The sequence below is a fragment of the Mauremys reevesii genome, linkage group 15, assembly GCF_016161935.1.
Source record: "Mauremys reevesii isolate NIE-2019 linkage group 15, ASM1616193v1, whole genome shotgun sequence".
Taxonomy (NCBI): Eukaryota; Metazoa; Chordata; order Testudines; family Geoemydidae; genus Mauremys; species Mauremys reevesii.
Window position 1 is genome coordinate 17,088,640 of NC_052637.1, and position 22,720 is coordinate 17,111,359.

General features: G+C 46.9%; 1 protein-coding gene across 2 annotated transcripts; it reads left to right on the top strand.

The window, feature by feature from the left end:
• The first annotated feature begins 6,127 nt into the window (after positions 1–6,127).
• Positions 6,128–15,215, top strand: LOC120383030 (zinc finger protein 501-like). Of its 2 annotated transcripts, none has more exons than XM_039500659.1 (3): positions 6,128–6,208; positions 7,188–7,320; positions 11,438–15,215. In XM_039500659.1, exon 3 carries the CDS (start codon positions 11,521–11,523, stop codon positions 12,556–12,558), a length of 1,038 nt encoding a protein of 345 aa, XP_039356593.1. In that variant the 5' UTR covers positions 6,128–6,208; positions 7,188–7,320; positions 11,438–11,520; the 3' UTR covers positions 12,559–15,215. The 2 variants fall into 2 exon arrangements, with proteins under 2 accessions (XP_039356593.1, XP_039356592.1); XM_039500658.1 differs by having other exon boundaries at positions 11,441–15,215.
• The last annotated feature ends 7,505 nt before the right edge of the window (positions 15,216–22,720 follow it).

The following is a 22,720-nucleotide window of genomic DNA, read 5'->3' on the forward strand; positions in this document are numbered from 1 at the left end:
GTGTGTTTCATTGTTAGCCACTGCTGCACATCATGCAGAGCTTTTCATTCAGTTGTCCACCAAGACTCGTAGGCCTTTTCCCTGAGATGTTACTAACATTGTGTATGAGTAGTTCATCTTGTTCCTTTTCATTGGCCATGTAGTGCCATTAATTTTTAAGCAGCACTCCCTAATCAAGTGAATAGAGAGTTATAAAAAATATCTTGTATCTATCTATAGTAGGGTTTTGATAGCACCCATCACAGTAGTATCTAAGCACTTCCTCAATAAATTGAATCTTCATTAAAAAATATGAAGGCATACTGTTGTCCAGTGCATTACCTCACACTTATCTGCACTGAATTCCCTCTGCCATCATATTGCCTCAGCTTTGCTAGATCCCTCTGCACTCAGCCTCCTTTATATGTGACTAAACTAAAATAATTTTGTCATCTGCAAATGTTGTCACTTCACTGCTCACCCTGTTCCTTCAGTAATAAATATATTAAACACAAGTTCTAAGTCAGAACCACAGGACACCCTACCTATCATCTTCATTGACTCTAACGTGCATCTCCTCTTTGCTGTGTCAGCATCTCTCTGTTCCTTGTTCTGACACACTACTCCTCTTCAGAGTCCCCTTCCTCCTTATCCTTTGTCCCGAGTCAAGTGGTGAGGTCTAGGCAGCCATCAGCATTGTCAGTTTATTATTTGCATTACAATCCAGGCTAGAGTCCCTAACTGAGATCAGGGCCCCATTGTGCAGGAGCTGCACATACACATGTTGAGAGACAGTGCTTGCCCCCAAAGAGCTCACAGGCTAAATGGATAAGACAGACAAATGGGGAGGGGGACAGAGGGCAGATCTACACTTAAAGTGCTGCAGCGGCATAGTTGCACTGTAGCAGTTTCAGTGAAGACACTACTATGCCGATGGGAGAGCTTCTTCCCTTGGCATATTTAATCCACCTCCACAAGATTTTTCACACCCCTGAGTGACGTAGTTATACTGATGTAAGTTTATAGTGTAGACCTGGCCAGAGACCCAAAGAGGGGTAAGGGACTTGCCCAAGGTCACCAAGCTTTTGCTCTCTTGGGTTGTCCAGAGTGAAATTACCCAAAGAGTCTCATCCTTACTTAGTCTTACTCCTATCATCTCCTTAAAAACAAACCAGATATATTCAAAATAGAGAAACTATTCTAGTAAACCCAAAGAAATGAATTGCATGACATATCTAGATTTAAACTGCTTGTAAACTACACTAGATGACGTACTCTCAGCTTAGTTACAGAAGACTAAAAGGAAAATATGTTAAATTTCTAGACATCGGTGATCGTTTTCTCTACACAGGAAAGTTTTACCAGTTATAAAAGTTTTACTATTATATCAGTTAAACTCCTGTGTGGACAGTTTTATTACAGTATAGGAGTGACTTTTTTCAGCTTATTTTAAACCCTGTCCCAAGCAACATAAGCTAAACCAGAAAAAAGCTTCTTTAACTGGAGTAGCTGTCCACATGGTGAGATATATATGCTGGTTTAAATTCACACTTAGCCTATACCAAAAAAATCTTTCCTGTGTAGATGAGGCCTGACATTCTGTTTGTCAGAGCCCAGCTATCCGCCATCCATTTCCTTTAACCTCCAGGGCCTTTCCCTGCTGTGATCTGTATTTCAAGAGCCTTGTCAATGTTTCAGTTCTTTTGATATGCCTGGGTTAGTGATCCTCATCCACTGACACCCCTCACAACAGTTCTTGCTGTTTGTTTGCATGACAGACATCTCCCCTCCCCAGCCTCATCATTCTTTGTGGGCAGATCCACAAGAAGTGTTTGTTACACATTTATCAGGGATGCTAATTAACCTCCTTCCAAATGGTTAACTTGGGTCAGATCCATTAAACATCTCGCTGTCTGCATGTACAAATGCATCTGATAGACCTTCATAATATAACTCTGCTCCATATTATATGTTATTGGTATCAGATCAGTGCCTAGAGACCCCAACCAAGATTAGGCCCCTTTGTTCTGGGCACTGACACATAGTGAGAGACAGGCCCTGCCCCAAAGAACAGACTGGATCAGATCATGGTCCAACAGTAGCCAGCCCAGATGCTTCAGAGGAAAGTGAAGAAGCTCTGCAGTGAGCAGTTACAGGCTTATCTGTCTCCAGGAAAAGTTTTCTCTTAACCCTGAATCATTAAGTTCCGAAGCCTGACGCTCCCTATATCCTCTCCAAAACCTGTCTGGAGATGTTTAGTATTTACTCTGGATATTCTTGTCTGTATATAGAGCTTATTATCCAAATAGACACAGGGGAAACAACTTGTCCAAGGTTACAGAGCAGGTCAGCAGCAAACCCTTCATTTGATGGCTCCTAGGCCAGTGCTCCATTCGTCAGACCACGCTGCTTCCCACACATCACTCAGCATCTCCTTCCCACTGTCAGCCTACTGCCAATCGTCTGTGTTGGAAAACTGACCACTGAGCTCTGCCCTTTGGGTCCTGTCCTTTCCCAGTATCCAATCCATGACAACACTTCACCACTCACCCCACAACGTCTTGGTTCCCTTCATGGCTTCTTGGAGGAGCTTTGCCAACAGCTTTCTTGAAGTCAGAATAAAAGATGTCACCTGGATCTTCTTCATCCACTGTTCTGCTGAGGTGCTCTAGAGAATCCCAGTAGGTTCCTTTGGTCAGATCCCCTCATATCGTCCTCATCTAGGTTCGGATTGTTTTATTGCCTGTTTCAATCCATGTAGCCGGTATGGAAGCTGGTCTGTAATCTCTGCCTCTTCCCTACCATCTTTTTTAATACAACACCCTTCAGCCCCTCCTTTATAGTAGGTAACTTGAATGGTTTTAAATTATATTTAAATATTTTGGCTAAGCTGCATCCTTCAGGAGTTTGGGAGGCAGCGCTAGTGTAGTGTAAAAGATGTTTGTTCCAGAACCTCCTCTTTTGACACCTCAGTCTCTGACAGTGCCTTATCTTTGCTACCTGCACAGAGAGCCTGGGGTAGGTTTCTCCACAACACGCTCTGGGATGGAGCCTGAGGCAAAGAAACCCCATAGCTTCCTGGTAATGTCCTTGCCCTCTGAGAGAGTTTGTTTCACCCAGATGATGGAAGTGTGGCACGTGGAACTCTGGCCTTTGGTCCAGACAGCTGGCTGCTCCCATGCCTGTCTCTTCCTCTGGCCTGCCAGCTGCTACGCCTGGTGTGTTTGGTGCTTCATGGCAAGCCTGACAGCCTTGGAAAGTAGCTGGGAATGAGGAGGAGCCAGGCTAGCTGCCCCTGTACATAGAGGGAGAGGAAATGAGAGTGGTGTCAGGCAATGGGAGAAGAGGTCAGGCCTGGGTAATAGGGAACAGGATAGGAAATAAGACACAAGACAATCTGTTAAGAGGGGTGGAAAGATTTGAGGGGCTGAGGTCTAATGGGCCCACTGACTTGCACAGCCTTCCTACTTCTGGGGTTAGTGAAGAATTTCTGGTTATGTGTCTTTATGTCTTTGACTCCCCAGATTGCCTCTTCTCCCTCCTAATTCCCTCCTCACTGTTTATGTTCCTTTCTGTTGGCTGCCCATGGGCTGATTTTACACTGTGTGAATGATTCCTGCTGAGCGCAAATAAACTCTTCTACCTTGGCATTTAACCACACTGGGCTATTCTCTTTTCAGCTTCCTTATTTCTTCAGGAGAGGGCAATTTGGAAATAGGACACTTCTCACCAATAGGGACTTCTCACTCTAAGGGGCACTGGCTCCAATTGAGTCCCAGGGTGGAGGAACTGGCTGACCCTGGGTGGGGGAATGGGACATGGGCCCTTTCCCCTCTAGGGGAATTGGCTCCAACCTGGCTCCAGGGTGTTGGCAATTATCTGAAGAAAATTTAAATTATGGTGACTCACAATATCACATATTTGTCTTTTTAAACCTAATTGTCTAAGGATAACTAAGAACAAACTCACAGAGCGCTACCTGCTTTCAGATTGCTCACCACCTCCCCATTGTTCTCAGTGGAACAGAAGCCACTGGCTACCCTCAGTCAAGATGGTTGCCACTTCCTCAGCCCTTGCAGGGTTTATGGATGTTTAGCTAATAAAGAGGGCCAGTGCTCCCTGTAGGGTGGAAGCTGGCCACCAGCAGGAAAAGTGGCTGTCCACTATATAATTATGAGGCAGAGAGGGACTGAGGGAGCAGGGATGGAGATGGTGGGTGCAGGGGAAGGTGGAGACACAGGAGAACACTTGCGGGGCAAATGATTGTGGTGGACAGTAGGAGCTAGAGGGGCAGAGAGGGATGCTGTGGAGCTGCAGTTCCCAGAATTCGTTGGAGACCCTCTAAGGCCTCTTGGTCCCAGGTCTCTTGGCGTGGACCTGAAGCCCCAGTTCTTACCAGGAGGAATGTTGCCTGGCCACCCCATCATGATCATGGTTGGGAGCCAGGAGACTGTGAGCTCAAGTCTCAGCTCTTCCACACACTGGTATGAATGATGCTGTGTGCTTCCCAGCCCTTATTGCAGAGCAAGGTTTCCTACCTCTACCCCAAAAGGCAAACAAGCATCATTTCAGATGAGGCAGTTCCGACAGCACAGAGAAGAACCAAGTCCCTAATACCAGTAAGCAGAAATGTAGCCACTCCGCCCTTCAGAATGAATGTGCCGATTCTTTGTGCTTCATTGTAGCCACTGCTGGAACAGCTTGACCATACTCCCCTCCAAAAGCCAGGAAAAGAGCTCAGGAGTTCTGATTTTCGATTTCTTTCCCTGCTTTAACCACTAGACAACACTCCCCTTCCAGAGCTGTGAACAGAAACCACAAGTCCTGACGGGGCTGCCTGGGCCCCTGAATGACATCAAGGGACACCTTTTTCTGGGACTCTGTTTCTGATCTCTTCGCTCTGGAGGTTTCTGGGGACCTAACTAAGCAAGGGGAATGGGTAACATGATGGCCAATTAAGGTCTTTCTGACAATTGTGAAGTAATGCACATTGGAGGGACACATTCTAAACTCTTCTAAATCAGAATTCTGAATGAACTGCATCAGCCCAAGAAAGGGACCATTGTGGGCAGCTCTATGAAAAGCTTGGTTTAATGCACAACTGAGGCCAAAAAAGGTAACAAGATGTCAGCATGCATAAGGGATGGGATGGTGAACAATACAGAGAATATTCTAATGCCTTTATATAAATCAATGGTGTGACCTCCTCTGAAGACCATGGGCAGTAGTGGGACCCCAGTTTTCACAGGTTACTGCAAAATCGGGGGGGGGGGGGGTCAGAGAAGGACAGGAAGAATGATCAAGGACCCAGAAGAATCTTCATATGAAAATGGACTGGGATTGTTATCTTAGAAAGGAGATGAGTAAAAGGGGGCAGGGTCAAAGTTTATAAAATAATAAGTGATCTAGAGTGGGGCGATCAGGAGGTTCTGTTTTTCCGGTCTTATAACACAAGAACAAGGGACACACCACAAAAATTAAAAGGTGAGAAATTCAAAACCAATTAACAGGAAAAACTTGTTCACACGATATATAATTAACCCAGGGAACTCATTGCCACAGGAAGTGGTTGAGAGCCACAAATTTAGCAAGATTCAAAAGGGATTGGACATTTCTGTGGACAGCAAGACTATCCAGAGGTCCCCCGACAACAAACATTTCTGAAGGGATACTGAACTCCCTAGTGTAGGGCGTGAGCCGATCTCTAGCTATTAGAGCCCAGGATGAGACCAATACTGGAGAGGGGACAGGTTTTCACACATCTGCCTGCTACTGCAGGGCTCTTGCACATTTCTAGAGCATCTGGTTCTGCCAATGCAGGAGCCTGGACACGGGGCTCCACCTGGCGCTGGGGTCTGGTCCAGCGGGGCTGTGCCTGTGAGCTCTCTGGTCAGGAATGAGGGCGCATGACTCTGGGCCGGTTCCCCTGCCCCCCGTTTCTGTCCCTGGGGGAGCGTAGGGAGCCGGTGCCCCTAGAGTTTGTCGCTAGAGGTCTCTGGTTATTGCGAGGCCGGGGGAGGTGGCTCTCTCTGTATTTCTCCATTCAGGATATCAGGGTTGAGCTTCCTGGGTCAGAGGCTGCTGCTGCCTCCATTGTGAGTCCGGATTCCTTTCCAGGCTGAGCCGCTGCTGCTCCGCGGGGTGTGTGCGGGGAGAACCCTTTCTTGGCGCCCCTCTGTGCCCAGCCGGGGGGACTTTCCGATACCAGCCCCTGAGCCGAAGCCTGCAGGTGAGGGGCGAGACCCGGGGGAAGGGCTGGGGCTGGGCAGGAAAGTGACTCTGCACCACCGGCCCCTCCTCGCCCCAGCTCTGCTCCCGCGGGGCGGGGGTCTGCGAGTCCCAGAGCTGCTGCCCTCCCTGACCCCCCCACCAGGCTCCCCCTCCCACCGCAGGATTGAAGTAGTGCCAGGCGTCCTGCTACCCCCTGCCTTGGGGTGAATTTCATCCGGAGGCATTGGAGCTGCTGAGCTAATTACCAGTTACATCACTGCAGGTCCAACACCGAATTGCGGCTCGGCTGTGCTGGTGCCTCTCTTGTGCCTGGTGTCCTCCCTCCCCGGCGCTCAGGCAGTGCTTCTGAAAGGCGAGTTCTCAGTCTGGGTTTTAACCCGAGCGCGTTTGGGAAAGATTTGTTTGACTGTGTAATTTGCAGTTTTGCCCTGCTGTACAGTTGGCAGGAAGGATGAGTTAAGACTCTGCAGGGCTCTCAGGTGGGCTGGGTCCAGCGCTGTCTGAGGTTCGCCGTACTACCGTGGATACTTCACTTACACCAAGAGTTTTGGAAGTGACTAGTGATTTCTGAGTGCCCAGCTTGCGACCCCACAAAAGAGCCTGATTTTCAGCAAGTGGGTGCTCAGCACTGTATGAAAATCAGGCCCCTTAAAGGGGTAGCAAGTTGGGCACCCAAAGTCATTCATCACCTTGGAAATTACTGGCCTTACATTTCTCTGTGCCTCAGTTTGCCCATCTGTAAAATAGAGATGATAACATTTCCCTACCTCAGCGGGAGTGGGAGGCTACATTGGAGCACTCACATTCTTTGCTGATAGATGCCATAGAGGTACTTGGCTAATGAGGGTCAATGCAAAGGTAACTGTGCATTGTGCAGTTCATAACTGGTTACTTGCAGGGGTCATATAGTATCATCTCTTCTCTCCATTTGGACGATTCATGGATCTAACCAACACCATGTCAATTTCATCTCATAGCATTGGCCATAATATTCTGCTGGAATCTGGTGGGTGCTGTACACACAGAGAGACATACTGTCCCTGCCTTGAAAAGCTTCCTCATCCAATCAAAAAATAGAAGCAACAACATGTGACTTGTGTGCTCTAAGAGGTAAGCATTTTTTAATTATTCTTTTTATCAAAGTAACCAAAATCGGCATGAGTTGCACCGACAGTACTTGCCATTCAGAACAATCCATTGGCCCAGAGCTACTCACTGAAGAACACTCATAATTAGCAAGAGTATATAAGGGATATCTATGCTCTTGCTTCAAGGCAAAAATCAACCTCTGTCTTAGTGAGACTGTATCTGTATGTGCAGGTTATTCTGTAATTGCCCATGACTGGATTCCTCACACCTTCCCCTGAACTATCTGGTACTCAACACTGACATGATCATGATCCTAGTCCGACGTGAGGTAGCTGGGAGATGGAGATACTGCTCCAGAGAGCCTACTAGTATGAACTAGTGCAGCACGAAGGTGGGATACCAGGCTAGATGGGCCCATTTTTCCGATCTACTGTGGCAGCTGCTGTCACCATGTGCTCCTAATTCTGAAGAACAAGCAGGTTTGAGAATTTTTCTGCCCATCCAAGGACAATTTGTGAACATAAAAACTGGGAAAATGCACTGTTCTGTTCAGGTTCTGGACTGCGCCTATCAATGTGATATCTGAGCCCTGTGAAGTGAGAAATTGTGAATGATTTGCTCAGCTCAAACAGATGGGTTGAATTAGTCCTGCCTCTTAGTCCTGCCTTAATTAGTCGTGCCTAGTCCCCACGCTGTTGCGGGAGTGTGCTGTCCTGGGGACAGTGTCAGGGGAATCCCCCAAAGCAGCTTTGATTCAGACTCCCTTATTCACGGGGGAATCATTCATTCATTCATGCCCGTCACCCCAACCGGGGTATGGGCCGCCAACCACAGATCTCCATAGTCTTCTATCCTGGGCCATTCGCTCTAGCTGGTTCCAGGTATAGCCCATTTTTTTGCTATCAACCTGAAGGTCGCATCGCCAGGTATTTCTTGGGCGGCCTCTTTTCCGCTTGCCTTGGGGGTTCCACTGCAGTGCCTGTCTGGTGATGTTGGTTGGCTGCTTGCGTAGTGTATGTCCTATCCAGCCCCACCTTCTCCTTCTAATTTCTTCCTCTGCTGGGAGTTGATGGGTCCTCTCCAAGAGGTGGATGTTACTGATGGTGTCTGGCCAGCGGATCTGGAGAATCCTTCTGAGGCAGCTATTAATGAAGGTCTGGATCTTCCTGGTGGTTGTTTTGGTTGTCCTCCAGGTTTCAGCTCCATACAGTAAGACTGATTTCACGTTGGAGTTGAACAGTCGAATCTTTATTGCCAAAGACAGCTCTCTGGAGCTCCAGATGTTCTTGAGCTGTAAGAAGGCTGCTCTTGCCTTACCAATCCTTACTTTGATGTCTGCATCTGTGCCACCCTGCTGGTCGATGATGCTACCTAGGTAGGTGAAGGACTGCACTTCTTCCAGGGGGCTTCCATTCAGTGTGACTGGGTCGTTGCTGATGGAATTGATCCTAAGGATCTTGGTCTTATCCTTGTGGATGTTGAGGCCAACCTGTGATGACGTGGCTGCCACTACGTTGGTCTTCTCTTGCATCTGCTGTTTACTGTGCTGAGGTCTCCTTTCTTGGGGCAAAAGGAGTGCAAGGTCGTCGGCAAAGTCCAGGTCATCAAGCTGGGTCCACAATGACCATTGGATTCCATTCCTACGCTTGTAAGTGGATGTCTTAGAAGTGGTGACAACAAGCATCCTTGTCTGACTCCGGTTCGCACCTGGAAGCTGTTTGTGAGCTGCCCTCCGTGGATTACTCTACAGTGTATGTCGTCGTATGAATTCTTGATCAGGTTGACCACCTTTGCTGGGATGCCATAGTGCCGAAGGAGCTTCCAGAGGGTCTCTCGATCTACGCTATCGAATGCTTTCTCATAGTCAACAAAGTTGATGTACAACGAGGAGTTTCACTCCATAGACTGCTCGACTATGATGCGGAGCGTTGCTATCTGGTCCGTGCATGATCTGTTCTGCCGGAAACCTGCCTGTTCATCTCGTAGCGTCCATCTTGTCTCGCTAATGCCTAGTAGGGTCAGGTTGTTGCTCCTCATCTCTGCTGCAACCTGCGCCGTCTTTCCTGACTCGTACATGGTCCTCACATTCCATGTGCCGATGGTAATCCTCCTGGTTGTAAGAAGGGTGATCGGCTTAGTGGCTTCCTCGCGGCTTTCACCACCCAGCGTCATGCATCTTCGAGTTGAAGACCCTTCTTTTTCTAGGCTAAAAGTCTCTGTTAACTCTATTGTTGGCGTTTCTGTAGCAAGCTGATTTTTACAGGGTGGAGTTGCTAGCCCCACGCCCAACCCTCCTCCTTTACCCTGACTTGGGACAGGCAGATGGCCCCAAAGGACCTCTCTGGTGGAGTTTATTCACGGGGGAAGGGGTGTTAAAAAAATCTTGGTGATTTTCTATCTTGTGCTGGATGCTGGGAAAACCCTAGGAAATGTTAAAACAAATTACTATAATTTTTTTTTACATTTCCAATTCCTCTCTCTCAGGTTCCTGTCCTCCAGTTCTGGGTAGAGGGGCTGGACTAGTGGAGGGCTGTGGACTGGGAATAGACTGTGTTCAGCTTATTGATGTTAAGGCAGAAGGGACCACTGTGTTCATCTAGTCCAGTGATCACCAACTGGTCTATCATGATCGACTGGTCGATCCTAAAGGATCTCCCAGGCAATCACAATCTCCAGTGGTGTAGTGGGGCTGCCGCTAAGGCAGGCTCCCTGGCCTGCCCCGACCGCCTGCCATAGCCCTGGGGGTGGGGGGGCAGGGATCTCCCTCCATGCGCTTCTCCTGCCTGCAAGCACCACCCCTGCAGCTCCCATTGGCTTGATTACCGGGGAGGGTCCCTGGCCTGCATGGTGCTCCCATTGGCTGAGAAAGGGGAGTTGTGGCCAATGGGAGCTGCAGGGGTGGTGCTTGCAGAGAGGGGCAGCGTGCAGAGCCACGTGCGCCCCGCCCCCTGAGGGGCTGCAGGGGCTTATTGGGCCCTTGCGGGAGCGGTGTGGGGCCAGGGTAGGCAGGGAGCCTGCCTTAGTGGCAGCCACGCTGAACCGCCAACTGGGAGCCGCCAGAGGTAAGTGCTGCCCAGCAGGAGGTAAGTGCCCCCCAGCCCTGAGCCTGCTCCAGTAGCTAGCACCCCATGTCCCCTCCTGCACCCCGAGCCCCAGCCCTGACCCCATCCCAGAGCCTGCACTCCGTATCCCCTCCTGCACCCCAACACTCTGCCTCAGCCTAGAGCCCCCTCCTCCACCCAAACTCCCTCCCAGAGCTTGCACCCCTCACCCCCTCCTGCCCCCCAACCTCCTGCCCCAGGCTCAGCACAGAGCTTCCTCCAACACTGCGAACCCCTCGGCCCCAGCCCAGAGCCCACACCCCATCCTGAACCCCAACCTCCTGCCCCAGCCCGGTGAAAGTGAGTGAGGGTCGGGGAGAGGGAACAGCGGAGATGGGGGGGATGGAGTGAGCGGGGTGGGGCTTTGGGGAAGGGGCAGGTTAGATCCTGGGTTGCCCTTACATTCAAAAAGTGATCTTGGGCATAAAAAGATTGGAGACCACTGATCTAGTCTGACCTCCTGCACCATGCAGGCCAGGGACCCTCCCTGGTAATCAAGCTCAGTTACTTGTGGTTGAACCACAGCAGGATTTTTTGGAAGTGACAGTTTCCAGCATGGACAACTTCCTGTGTGACCCTGGGCATCAGTGTCTCTGTTCCCATCTGTACAGTGGGGGCAGTGGCAGGGGCCTACCTCATGGGGTTATGTGAGGGGAAATTAAAGAGTTCAGGTGCTGAGATACTGCAGTGATGAGGGCCATATAAATACCTAGCAAAACTGCCAGTGGCATGGGGCTGGTTTCTCTGCCTCTGTTTTCCCGCCCCCCCATTCTTTTGTCTTGTCTATTTAGATGAAGTTTTTGGGGGCAGGGACTGTCTCTCACTGTGTGTCTGTGGAGTGCCTGGCACAATGGGGCCCTGATCTCAGCGAAAATCTATAGGCACTGCTGGGATATGAATTTATTTTTATTAATCAGGGGTTTATTATACAACCAACAGTGGGGCCCATCATGCTGGGTGCTGTACGAACACAAAGCAATAGACAGTCCCTTCCCTGAAGTAATGGCTAATGCCTGGGCTCTCTCTTTCTGTTCCAGCAGATGACAGCGCTGTGAGTGAGCACAAGGAGGTGAATATTTCTCCGCAGACCCCAGGGGTCAAGTGCAAGTAGCAGCCTGAAATGTCACCCAAAAAGTCCAAGGGGAATGTGGCCAAGACCCTGGAGAAGAAGAAGCCCAAGAACAAGCGTAAGTCAGAGAAGCCAAAGCGCAGCCCCCCGGAGGAGGAGACCCTGGTCTACCAGCCGCTGCCCAAGGGTGACAGGCCCAACCTGTGCTCCGAGTGTGGGAAGAGCTTCCTGCACAGCTCGGATCTGGTGAACCACCAGCGCATCCACACGGGTGATAAGCCTTTCATCTGCACTGACTGTGGCAAGAGCTTCCGGCAGAGCTCCACACTCATCACCCACCAGCGCATCCACACCGGCGAGACCCCCTACGAGTGCAGCTACTGCGGGAAGAGCTTCCGCGTCAGCTCCAACTTTGTGCGGCACCAGCGCATCCACACGGGCGAGAAGCCCTACAAGTGCCCCATCTGCGGGAAGAGCTTCACAGACAAGTCAACCCTGACACAGCACCAGCGCACCCACACCGGCGAGAAGCCCTACAAATGCGCTGACTGTGGGAAGAGCTTCAGCCGCAGCTCCCACCGCAAGCGGCACCTGCGTAACCCACCCGCCAAAGGCCGGAGCAAGTGCTCCCACCGGAGCGGGGAGGCCACCGTGGCCAAGGCCAAGGAGATCAAGGTAAAAAAGCGGACGCCAACCATCGAGGTTCCCAACACATGTGCTGAGTGCTGGCAGAGCTTCAGCCAGAACTCGGACCTGGTCAAACACATGCGGATCCACACAGGAGAGAAACCCTTCAAATGCACTCACTGCGGGAAGCGCTTCAGCGTCAGCTCCAACCTGACCCGGCACCAGCGCATCCACACCGGGGAGAAACCCTACAAGTGCCCTGACTGTGGGAAGAGCTTCACTGACAAATCCACCCTGACCCAGCACCAGCGCATCCATACGGGCGAGAAGCCCTACATCTGCATCTACTGCGGGAAGAGCTTCAGCCGCAGCTCCCACCACAAGAGACACGAGAGAACCCACTCCGGCGAGAACCCTGACACCTTCCTGCCTTTGTGGCACTACCCCAGTCAGAACTTCTAGAGTCGCTGACCCCTCTGACAGGGCCTCCAGAGACAGGGGTGGGGTGGGGAGGGCTGTATGATTGGCTGGGTTATGGGGACAGGAGAGTGTCAGGAGGACAGCTGGCTCACAGGATAACTGATTGTTGAGGACCCTGGGACATGGAAATTTAGTGGCTTAAGAAAGAGGTGTATGTGTGTATCTGTGATTGTGTGTGTTGTGTGTATGTGCTTCATGTGTGCTTTATAGAATCATAACAATGTAGGGTTAGAAGGGATCTCAAGAGGCCATCTAGTATATCTCCCTGTGCTGAAGCCTAGACCATTCCTGATAGGTGTTTGTCTGACCTCTTCTTTAAAACCTCCAGTGACGGGAAATCCACAGTCTCTTAGTAACCTCTTCCAGTGCTGAACTAGCCTTATAGTTACAAAGTTTTTCCTAATATCTGACCTAAATCTCCATTGCTGCAAACAGCCTATTCTTATCCCACCAGCAGTGGGCATGGAGAACAATGGATGGCCTTCCTCTTTAAACAGCCATTAAAATATTTGAAGACTTTTATCAGGTCCCCCCTTGGTCTACTGATCTCTGGGTTAAACATGCCAGTTCTTGCAACCTATCTTCACAGGCCAAGTTTCTAAGCCTCTTACCACTTGTTGCTCTCCTCTCAACTCTCTCCAATCTGATCCCCTCTTTTTCAAAGTGTGGTACCCCAAACTGGACACAGTATTCCAGCTGAGGCCTCACCAGTGCTGAATAGAGCAGGACAAACACCCCGTGTCTTTCGTATGATGCTCCTGTTAATACGTCCCAGAGTGAAATTTCCCTTTTTTTCAACTGCATCTTATTCAATTTGTGATCCAGCATGAGCCCCAGACCCTTTCTTGCTGTATGGTTGCCTAGACAGTTATTCCTCATTTTGTCTTTGTGCATTTCATTTTTTTATTTCCTAAGTGTAGTTCTTGAATTTCATCTTATTGATTTTGGACCAATTCTCTAATTTGTCAAGGTCATTATGAAGTCTAATCCTGTCCTCCGTAGTGCTTGCAACCCCTCCCAGCTTGGTGTCATCCAGAGATTTTAGATTTTATAAGTCATCATACAAGTCATTAACAGAAACATTGAATAGTACTGGACTGAGGACAGACCTGTGGGACTCCGCTGGATACATATTCCTAGTCTGATATCAGATCATTGATAACTACTCTTTGAATACGGTCTTTTAACCAGTTGTGCACTCACTTTGTAGTAATTTCATCTAGACCCCATTTTCCTAGTTTGCTTATGAGAATGTCATGTGGCAATGTGTCAAAAGCTTTGCTAGTCAAGATTTATTATGTCTACTTCCTCCCCCAGCCACTAGGCCAGTAACCCAATCAAAAAGGGAAATTAGGTTGGGGTTTGGCATGATTTATTGTTGACAAATCCATGCTGGCTGTCACTTATAATCCTATTAGCCTTTAGGTGTTTACAAATTGTTTGTTTAATTATTTGCTCCATATCTTTCTGGATTTTGAAGTTAGACTGGTTAGTCTGTAATTTCCTTCCCCCCTTTTTAAAGATAAGTGCTATGTTCACCCTTCTCCAGTCCTCTGGGATCTCACCCATCCTCCATGAGTTCTCAAAGATAATTCTAAGGGTTCAGAGATTGCTTCAGCTTGTTCCTTAAATTACTTCAGCTATTTCCTTAAGTACCTTAGGGTGATTTTCACCAGGCCCTTGCAACTTGAATACTTCATCTATCTTATCTAAATATTCTTTAACCCATTTTCCCTATTCTGGCTTGTCTTCCTTCCCCCTTGTTAACGTTAACAGTGTTAATCACCTGGTCACAGTCCACCATTTTAGTGAAGATTGACACAAAAATGGCCTTAAACACTTCAGCCTTTTATGTGTCATCCATTATTGCTCTTTTTTCCCCATTGAATACTGGACCTGCACTTTCTACCTTCTTACTCTTCTTATGTATTTACAGACCCTCATCTTATTGCCCTTTATGTCTTTTGCTAGGTGTAACTCATTTTATGTCTTAGCCTTTCTGATTTTGTCCCTACATGCTTGTGCTATTCTTTTGTACTAATCCATATCAATTTGTCCTTGTTTCTACTTTTTGTACCATTCCTTTTTGATTTTCAGGTTATTAAAGAACTCCTGATGCAGCTATATTGGTATGTTACTATTCTACCTAGAGGTTGCTGTTGAGTCTTTAATATTTTCTCTTTTAGAAACTGCCTCTATAACTCCTTTTTCCCTTAGATTTCCTTCCAATTCCTATCAATTCTCTGAGTTATTGAAATTTGCTTTTTTAAAGTGCATTGTCTGTATTCTGTTGCTCTCACTCCTTCCTGCCTTTAGAATCACAAAATCTGTCATGCTCACTTTCACACAAGTTGCTGAACTTCAGATTCTAACCAGTTCCTCCCTGAACATAAAGACATAAGACTGGCCATATCAGGTCAGGCCAGTTGTCCATCTAGCCCAGTATTTTGTCTTCTGACAGTGGCCTGTGCCAGATGCTTCAGAGGGAATGAACAGAACAGAGCAGTTTTCGAGGGATCCACCCCCTGTCACCTAGCCACAGCATCTAGCAGTTAGGTTTCTGGGGTTTCTGTCCCTGCCCATCTTGGTTAATAGTCATTGATGGACCTATCCTCCAGGAACTTATCTAGTTCTTTATTGAACCCAGTTATAGTTTTGGCCTTCTCAACATAGTCTGGCAAAGAGTTCTACATTCTCACTGTGTGTTGTGTGAAGAATTACTTCCTTATGTTTGTTTTCAACCCCTTGCCTATTAATTTCATTGGGTGACCCCTGGTTCTTGTGTTATGTGAAGACGTAAATAACACTTCCTGATTTATTTTTGTCCGCACCAGTCATCATTTTATTTACATCTATCACATCTCCCCTCAGTCGTCTCTTTTCCAAGCTGCACTCTCCCAGTCTTTTTAATCTCTCCTCGAATGGAAGCTGTTCCATTCCCCTAATAATTTTTATTGCCCTTCTCTGTACTTTTTTCAATTCTAATATATCTTTTTTGAGATGGGGTGATCTGAACTGCACAGGGTATTGAAGGTGTGGGCGTACCATGGATTTATATAAAGGCATTATGATATTTTCTGTCTTATTATCTATCCCTTTCCTGATGGTTCCTAACATTCTGTTAGCTTTTAAAGCTCCTTCCCATTGCCTGAGCTATGTACAGAGGTTTTGGTCTCTGTGAGACTCAGACCTTTTGTTTTAATGCATCATTGGCCTGTATGATATGAGTTCTAGGGTCTCAGCCCTGTCTCCAGCAGCTCAGGTATCTACATCAAAAAAACACTCACAGGATCAAGATCAGGACTAGCTGGGCCCCTGGGGACAGTGTCATCTGGGAGGTGAAGGCTTTTATGGGGCAGAAACTGAACTTCTGTCCTTTCCCTGGAACCGATTCCTGCAGACCAGGAGAGAAGAGAGAGAATGAGTGGTTGGGTGTGTGAGCGCAAGTATGTGTGTACATGCATGCATGTGTGTGCACAAGTATGTGTGTACATGCATGTGTGTGAGAGTGTGAGTGGTTGTGTGCCTGCTTGTGAGTGTGCAGGTATGTGCATGTATGTGTGGATGTGAGAGAGAGAGAGTGTAGGGGTGTGTGTGTGCGCGCACACAGTTTGGACTGCACTGCCAGTGCTGTGCATCACACAGGGCTGCTGAGCCTGGCTCCTCTCCCCAGCACTGATACCCATCTCTCTCTCGTGCAGTTTGTTGAATCTGACGTGGATCCGGCAGATCTCCCTGGGCTGATACATTTAGAAAAGGGGGGTTGTCGCTCCTTTCCTGTGTAAATAGCCCCTCCCCTCAGTTATTAATGTCACTGCCTCACTGCGCTGGCCCACGCAGCTGTGGTTGTGAGAGAACCCCCCCAGGTCATCCATGACACATGGGACCGAGCTGCACCAGAGGACACGGATTGTCATTAACAAAACCTTTGAACCAAACATCAGCCCCAGCTCCAGTTTGTCTTGGTGTCAGAGCTGAGCTGATGAGAGGCCAGAGCTGGGGGCTGGAGATTCCCCGATTCTGCAGCTGGGGTGGATTACATTCCCTTCAGTCCATCCCTTGTTACCCTGCTCCCCATATCACAAGCAGCCCATTCATTGATATCTCTGCCCCAGAACAGCGAGCTGGGTGCTGCCATGGTTCTGCTCCCCTGGCTCTGACTACCTAGGTCTCAGTCTCCAGAGTTTGTTCCTCCCCCGAAACTTGGGTCAGTTCAGGGGACTCACAGCTGCACCAGCAGAATCCTGGAGCCCAGAGTGTGTGTGGGAGGCTGCTCAGAGGTGGAGCAACTTCTCCCAGGGAGGCTGGGTGCATGGACCCTCACGGCTGGGCTGCAGCATGTCTCCTCCCTGGCAGTGTCTCCAGAGCAGAGAGACAAAGACAAATCAAGGCTTCCCCAACATCATGCAGCTTTAGAAGCCTGGGCATGTCCTAGCCAGACTCTGGCCCTGGCTTTTGACTGGGCATTTGTAGCCCCTTCGGGAGCATTTGCTTTTCTTTATAAGAAACCTGCAGCAATGCAAGATGAGTGGTGTCAGCTGCCTGCTCAGACAGTACCTGTGATGGTCCCTCTCTGGGCTTGCCCAGCACATCTGTATTGGCCTAGGCTAAGAGCAGCTACAGCTGAGCTCCTTTTGACCTAAGCAGATCCACTGACACACGGCAGGGCCAGTCTGAGGAGGGCAGAGCTGCAGGGAGTCCATTTGCTGAGACCGTGTGGCACTTAGAGCCTCAGCATGCAGGAAGGGGCACTGTGCATCTGGAGCTCACTGGACTGCAGAATGACCCTGGTGAGCAGCACTCATGGAAGGATTGGCACTATCAGCTTCTGTCCCCTGAAAACGCCTGCAGCATTTCCAGCTGGATACAGGGTTCTCCTCTGTGTCCTGTCCAAAGTGATGAGCTTTGTGGCTGTTCAGCATTCAGCAGAACTGCTGGCCAGCAGTGCAGGAAGGAGGCTGATACTTCACAGGACTGGCTGAAAGCAGTGTTCCACAGAGTTAGCTGTTTTCTCTGTGAGTGACTTCTCTGCCACTGGGTGACAATTTCTAAGAAAATGTTTATTATTTGAAATGGTTTGAGTAGTTTTTATGAACATATTTGAAATTGGGATTGTTTGCAAAATGTAGAAGTTTTCCATCAGTTATGCAGTAGTTGTGATTTTCTGCTTTGAGCTGTGCCATTTGTCTGTCTGGATCATCTATCTATCGATGGCCCCTGTCACCATATTGTATGAGTACCTCCACAGTGTTTCAATATAGAGTAAGGAATATCACATGGTACAGATTCTGTTCCCTGATTGGCAGACTGACCTGACCTTTATAAACTGCTTCCATCCACAATTCATTTTCTTTCATTGCAAAACAAATTTTGTTCGTTCCTCGAACAAATCTCAGCTAAAGGCTTCTGGCCATGAACACTGGTTTGGGCAAAGCTCTATTTGGAGAACTGTTCACAAATAACAGGGCATGAACAAAACAATTTGAAATCTGGTCTTCAGTTCAAGGAACTGTTCGCCTGGTTTTTACTCTACTCAGTCTGCTTTAGTCCAATTAAAGATGCTGTTCATTATTTTGGGTCAAAACAAAATACACAGGTGACGTATAGTTGACTGCACTGGAAAGGCACAAGTGTCTAATGAAACTTGGCCTATATTGTAACAAAACTCCAGCTTGTGTAGGCTGCAAGAGCTACTGAGCTGAAGATATCAGAACAGGAATTATCAGACTGGCTCTGACACATGGTCCCTCCAGCTCAATCTCCCATCTCCAACAGCGGCCAGAACTAGACACTTAACAGGAAGGTGCCAGAAACTGTGCAGTGGGCAATTATTGAGTGGCCTTCCCATAGGACAGCTTTTCTCTGGGAGCCAGCAGAGTTCACATCACTGTCTGCAGAAGCATCTTTTCTGTGCGGGCTTCTTTGGTTCTTTCTCATGGTGAGTCTGATAATGAAATTGTGCTTATAAGGAAATCAAGCTGTGAAAATACAGGTTTTTAGAAGAAGGTTCCTCTGACAGAGAGAGAGAGTGTGCAGAACATGCGATGCTGTGGTATGGGATACATGTCGTGGCTGGAGTTTCCAAAGGGGCACTGTTTTAAGGTGACAGATACAAAGGGTGAACGAATACAGCTGAGCAAAGACAGAACACATTCTGTGTTTCAGTAGGCAAGACAAATTGCTTTGGTAAAAGTTATATCAATTTTCTTTTTTCATCAGTTCAACCCATTTGCCCCATCTTCCCTTGGAGAGTTCACAGATAATCTCACCCAGTGAGGCTCTCCATGGCTCTTTCTTCTGATCATTTCTCTTTCCACAGACACCATTTTGTTCTGCCTCCCTTGGCAGCAGTGACAAGAATCCTAAATAGGTTCCTGTCTTTATGTCATTTCAGCAACCCCGAACCTTTCCTTGACACCAGAGTGTTAGAGATTTGGGGAATGTGTTTCTGAAAGAATTTGTGCGTCAATTCTCCAACATCAGACTAGAAACTTTTTGACTTGAGGCGATCCCAGATGATACAGAGACACTCCCCTACATCCTGGTGTCCCCTCCAGCGTTTGGATCAGAACTTTGTCTTTATTTTGTTTTGTATTGTTTTGTGTGAAAATATCATCATTTCTCCAGAAGGAGAAGCATTCTGTATTCTTAGTAGCACAGCATTATAGCCTTCCAATCATCCAGGGAGATTTGCTAGGTCATTTCCTTTTCCCAACCTAACCTCCTATTATCATGTCCCTGTAACTATGTAGGAACTAGTTCAGACAATGTAGCTATTTGATTTTGTTTTCTTTTAACCAGAGATCTCGCTATCTTGTAATTTCCTTATATGGGTTTTCTACTAGGGAGAAATCTACTTTTATATGTCCCCAGTTCTTATGTTTTTGTAAATAATATCTTAATTGTAACACAAAAGACCTGTCTTTTGACTTATATTGCTCTTAAAAACATTCTTTTAAATGATTGTATCAATGCTATTTTTCATATCCTTCTGCCTTTAAAACTAGGCTGCCTTAGTACCTTGAGAGTAACTGTGCAAGGCTCACTGGGACAGGAAAGCTGCACTAACGCATCTTACTTTTAAAACTGCCTGTAAACAGCTTGTTCCTACATCCTACTGCCATGATTTTAAAGTCCAATTCCTTGGGATAGCTCATTGTCAGTTCACATGGGCCAGAGACTGTCTTTTTGTTCTGTGTCTGTAGAGCTGGGGCTCAATTATGAAGAGTAATAATGGGAACAGTCCAGGGGTAGAACCACTGGGAAGCTCTGAATTCTGGCCAGGAAGGGTTGATAGCAAAGTGAAACAAAGTCCAAAGTCAACGAACTCCTTCCCCAGTCTCCTCAGTACAGGAGGAGACTGTTGCCCATTCAGTGAAATTGGGAGGAAATTCATCTCCAGGAGGAAAGAGGGACATGTTTTTTCTGGCATCCTGAGGCATCCGGGGATTCGACTGTTAGATGGATTTGTGGGCACAATAAATTCAGTGTATTGTGTGGATATCACCACCATATGTCAAACTATCGACTCCCACACCCTGGGCTGTTCTTTCGTACCCTGATTTCTATTTAGAAATATCAATACACATGGGTATCGTTATTATGTGATCATGTTATTCTTTTATATTTGTCTTAATGCCCATCCTTCCATTCCCTGCCTTCTTCCTTTGACTATCTTCATGTCCTAGGTATGGCTCAAATAGGTCCTGATCCTGTGCTGTTAAAGTCAATGGGACTGTTAGAGTTGTAAACTCTTTGGGGCAGGAAGCCTATATAGTTTTTAATCTCTGTAAAGCACCATGCCATGTTATGGTGCCATATAAATATTTATTATTAATGATAGTAGTTAATAATTGTGAAGTCTGGCTGCAGCCGCTGTAGTTAGGATTGTAATCCTTTATTACATTTCCATTATAAACACTGCAACACAAGTAACTTTTGACATTTTCAAAGCTTTGCATCTGCCTATTTTTAAGTTTTAGCTGGATCCGTTCAACTGCTTTGGAGGCTGAAAACAAATACATTTTCCCCACTGTTTCAAAAACAATTGTTGTGGCTTTTTGTTAATGTGGGACAACTAAAAGGAGAGAGACAGAGAGAGAACCAACTAACATCCGAAACAGAGTTGGCCAAGAAAAGGAAAACTAGTTTTGTCAAAAATGACTAAATGTCTACATTGTTTTCATTTTGAAGAACTTGAAATTGACCTTTTTTTCTTTTAGTGAATTTTTTTTCAATTTTTTAATAAACTTGTTAATCAAAATTTTATTGAAATGTTTCATTTACCAAAAACTGGGTTTTCATTTTAAAAACAAATTATAATCATTATGATGTTTTCAGTAGTATTTTCAATAAAAATATCAATAAATCAGTAGTATTTTCAAGAAAAAAAATAAAGAAAAAAAGGCAATTTTTGTATGGAAAAAAAATTCCATTTGAAAAAATGGTGCCCAACTCTGATATGAAACGTAGCTAGTTTCCCATACTTTTCTTATTTAGCAGAACATTGCATTAAAACCAAGTACACAATGAACCTGGCCCCATCAATCCTCTGGGACTAGCTACAGTCCTATGCACCAGGTCAGCACATTGGCATGAGTTGGATGCATCTGTTCCTATTATGCCTCTGGCATATCAGGGCAATGATGAATCATAGAATCATAGAATTGGAATTATAACTATGGGTTAGGGTTAGGGTTAGAGAGGAGCTCTTCCACTCCTGTCTGTTTCTGGCAAGTCTTTCAATAGTTTCCCAGCTGTACCCCATGTTTTTCAGCTTGGCTTCCACAGCTCTTTGCCATGTTGTTTTCAGGCAGCCTCATTTTTGCTTGCCTTCAGGTGTCCATCTTATTGCTGCCCTGGTGATGGAATCAGTTTCCATCCAAAGCACGTGACCGATCCATCTCCAATGCCTCCTGGCAATGATGGTACTCAGATCCTCTTGGCTACACTGTATCAGTAGATCTTTGTTTGAGATTGTTCTGGGCCAAAAGATACAGAGGATTTTTCTGAGGCAGGTTGTTCAACTGTGTAAACAGAGCCATCTTGGTTGCCACCAGGGATTGAACCATGGACCTCCAGAGCTAAAAATGTGACCCTACAAAGGGTGAGCTATGGGCCTAACACCACCCTGTTATAGACCTGTAGCTTGTGGGCTCAGACACAGCAGATGATGTGTAGCAGAATGAATGCAGATTATACTGCTCAGTTGAATTCATGGGGACATGCAAAGGGCTTCTTTTTAAACAGCTCCTGATGCTGCTGAATGCAGTGTGGCCAATGGATAGGTGGTTACCTCCTTCCTACTGCTGACAGGCTGTAATAAAACCTTACAAGCTGTTTAGTTGAGCCTCAAAGATCCGTTCTGAAGCATCACCCCTGATTTTCAGCCAGGGAAGCAGAAGGCTATGGTCACTTGAGTGCAAGAACTCAGTCTTCACCTCAGTGCTTACTGAATGGACAAGCCTGCAGAACCAGCCAATTCACCTCTCTACCTGGTGCCGCAGCATCTCCATCTGTAACACAGAGGTAATGCTGCCTCTGTCCCTGCATTCTAGCAATGCCACCTAATTTCCCTTTGCTGACTGCAGATCTGGCCCTCATTTCATCAGCCTCCTGAGAGACTAACTTTATTAGGACAATTGCCCTCCAGGCAGCTGCACGCTGCCCCAACACCACAGGTGTGAACACCCACATAGGTTGGGCTTTAGGGGAGGATATTTGGACATAGGGAAGGGCGTGCAGGGCTGGAGCTGAGCAAACAATAGGGTTTTCTGGTAATGGACAAACTGAAAAATCTGGACAAAAAATCCAAATCAAAGAATTTTATTTTTCAATTTTTTTATTGAATTGATGAAGAAAAAAATGGTTTTGAATCAACCAAACCTTTTCAGTTGCCAAAACTAATTTTTATTTTGTGTTTTTCATTTCAATCTGGCCATTTTGTGTTTTTCACCCCTTTGGGGGGGGTGTTTTTTAAAGAAAAGCTGGCCAACTTTAAAATCAATGCACCATTTCAAATCAAGTCAAAGCAAAATGTTTCAACTCTTTCAAAAAAAAATTCTGACTAAAACTGTCTGTTGAATTTAACCCAAATTTAACAAATAATTTGAGACAATGAAAAATGCTTTTTTTGTTCAATGAA

Coding starts and splice junctions, on each gene's coding strand:
- LOC120383030 (XM_039500659.1), top strand. CDS start 11,521: ATGTCACCCAAAAAGTCCAAGGGGAATGTGGCCAAGACCCTGGAGAAG.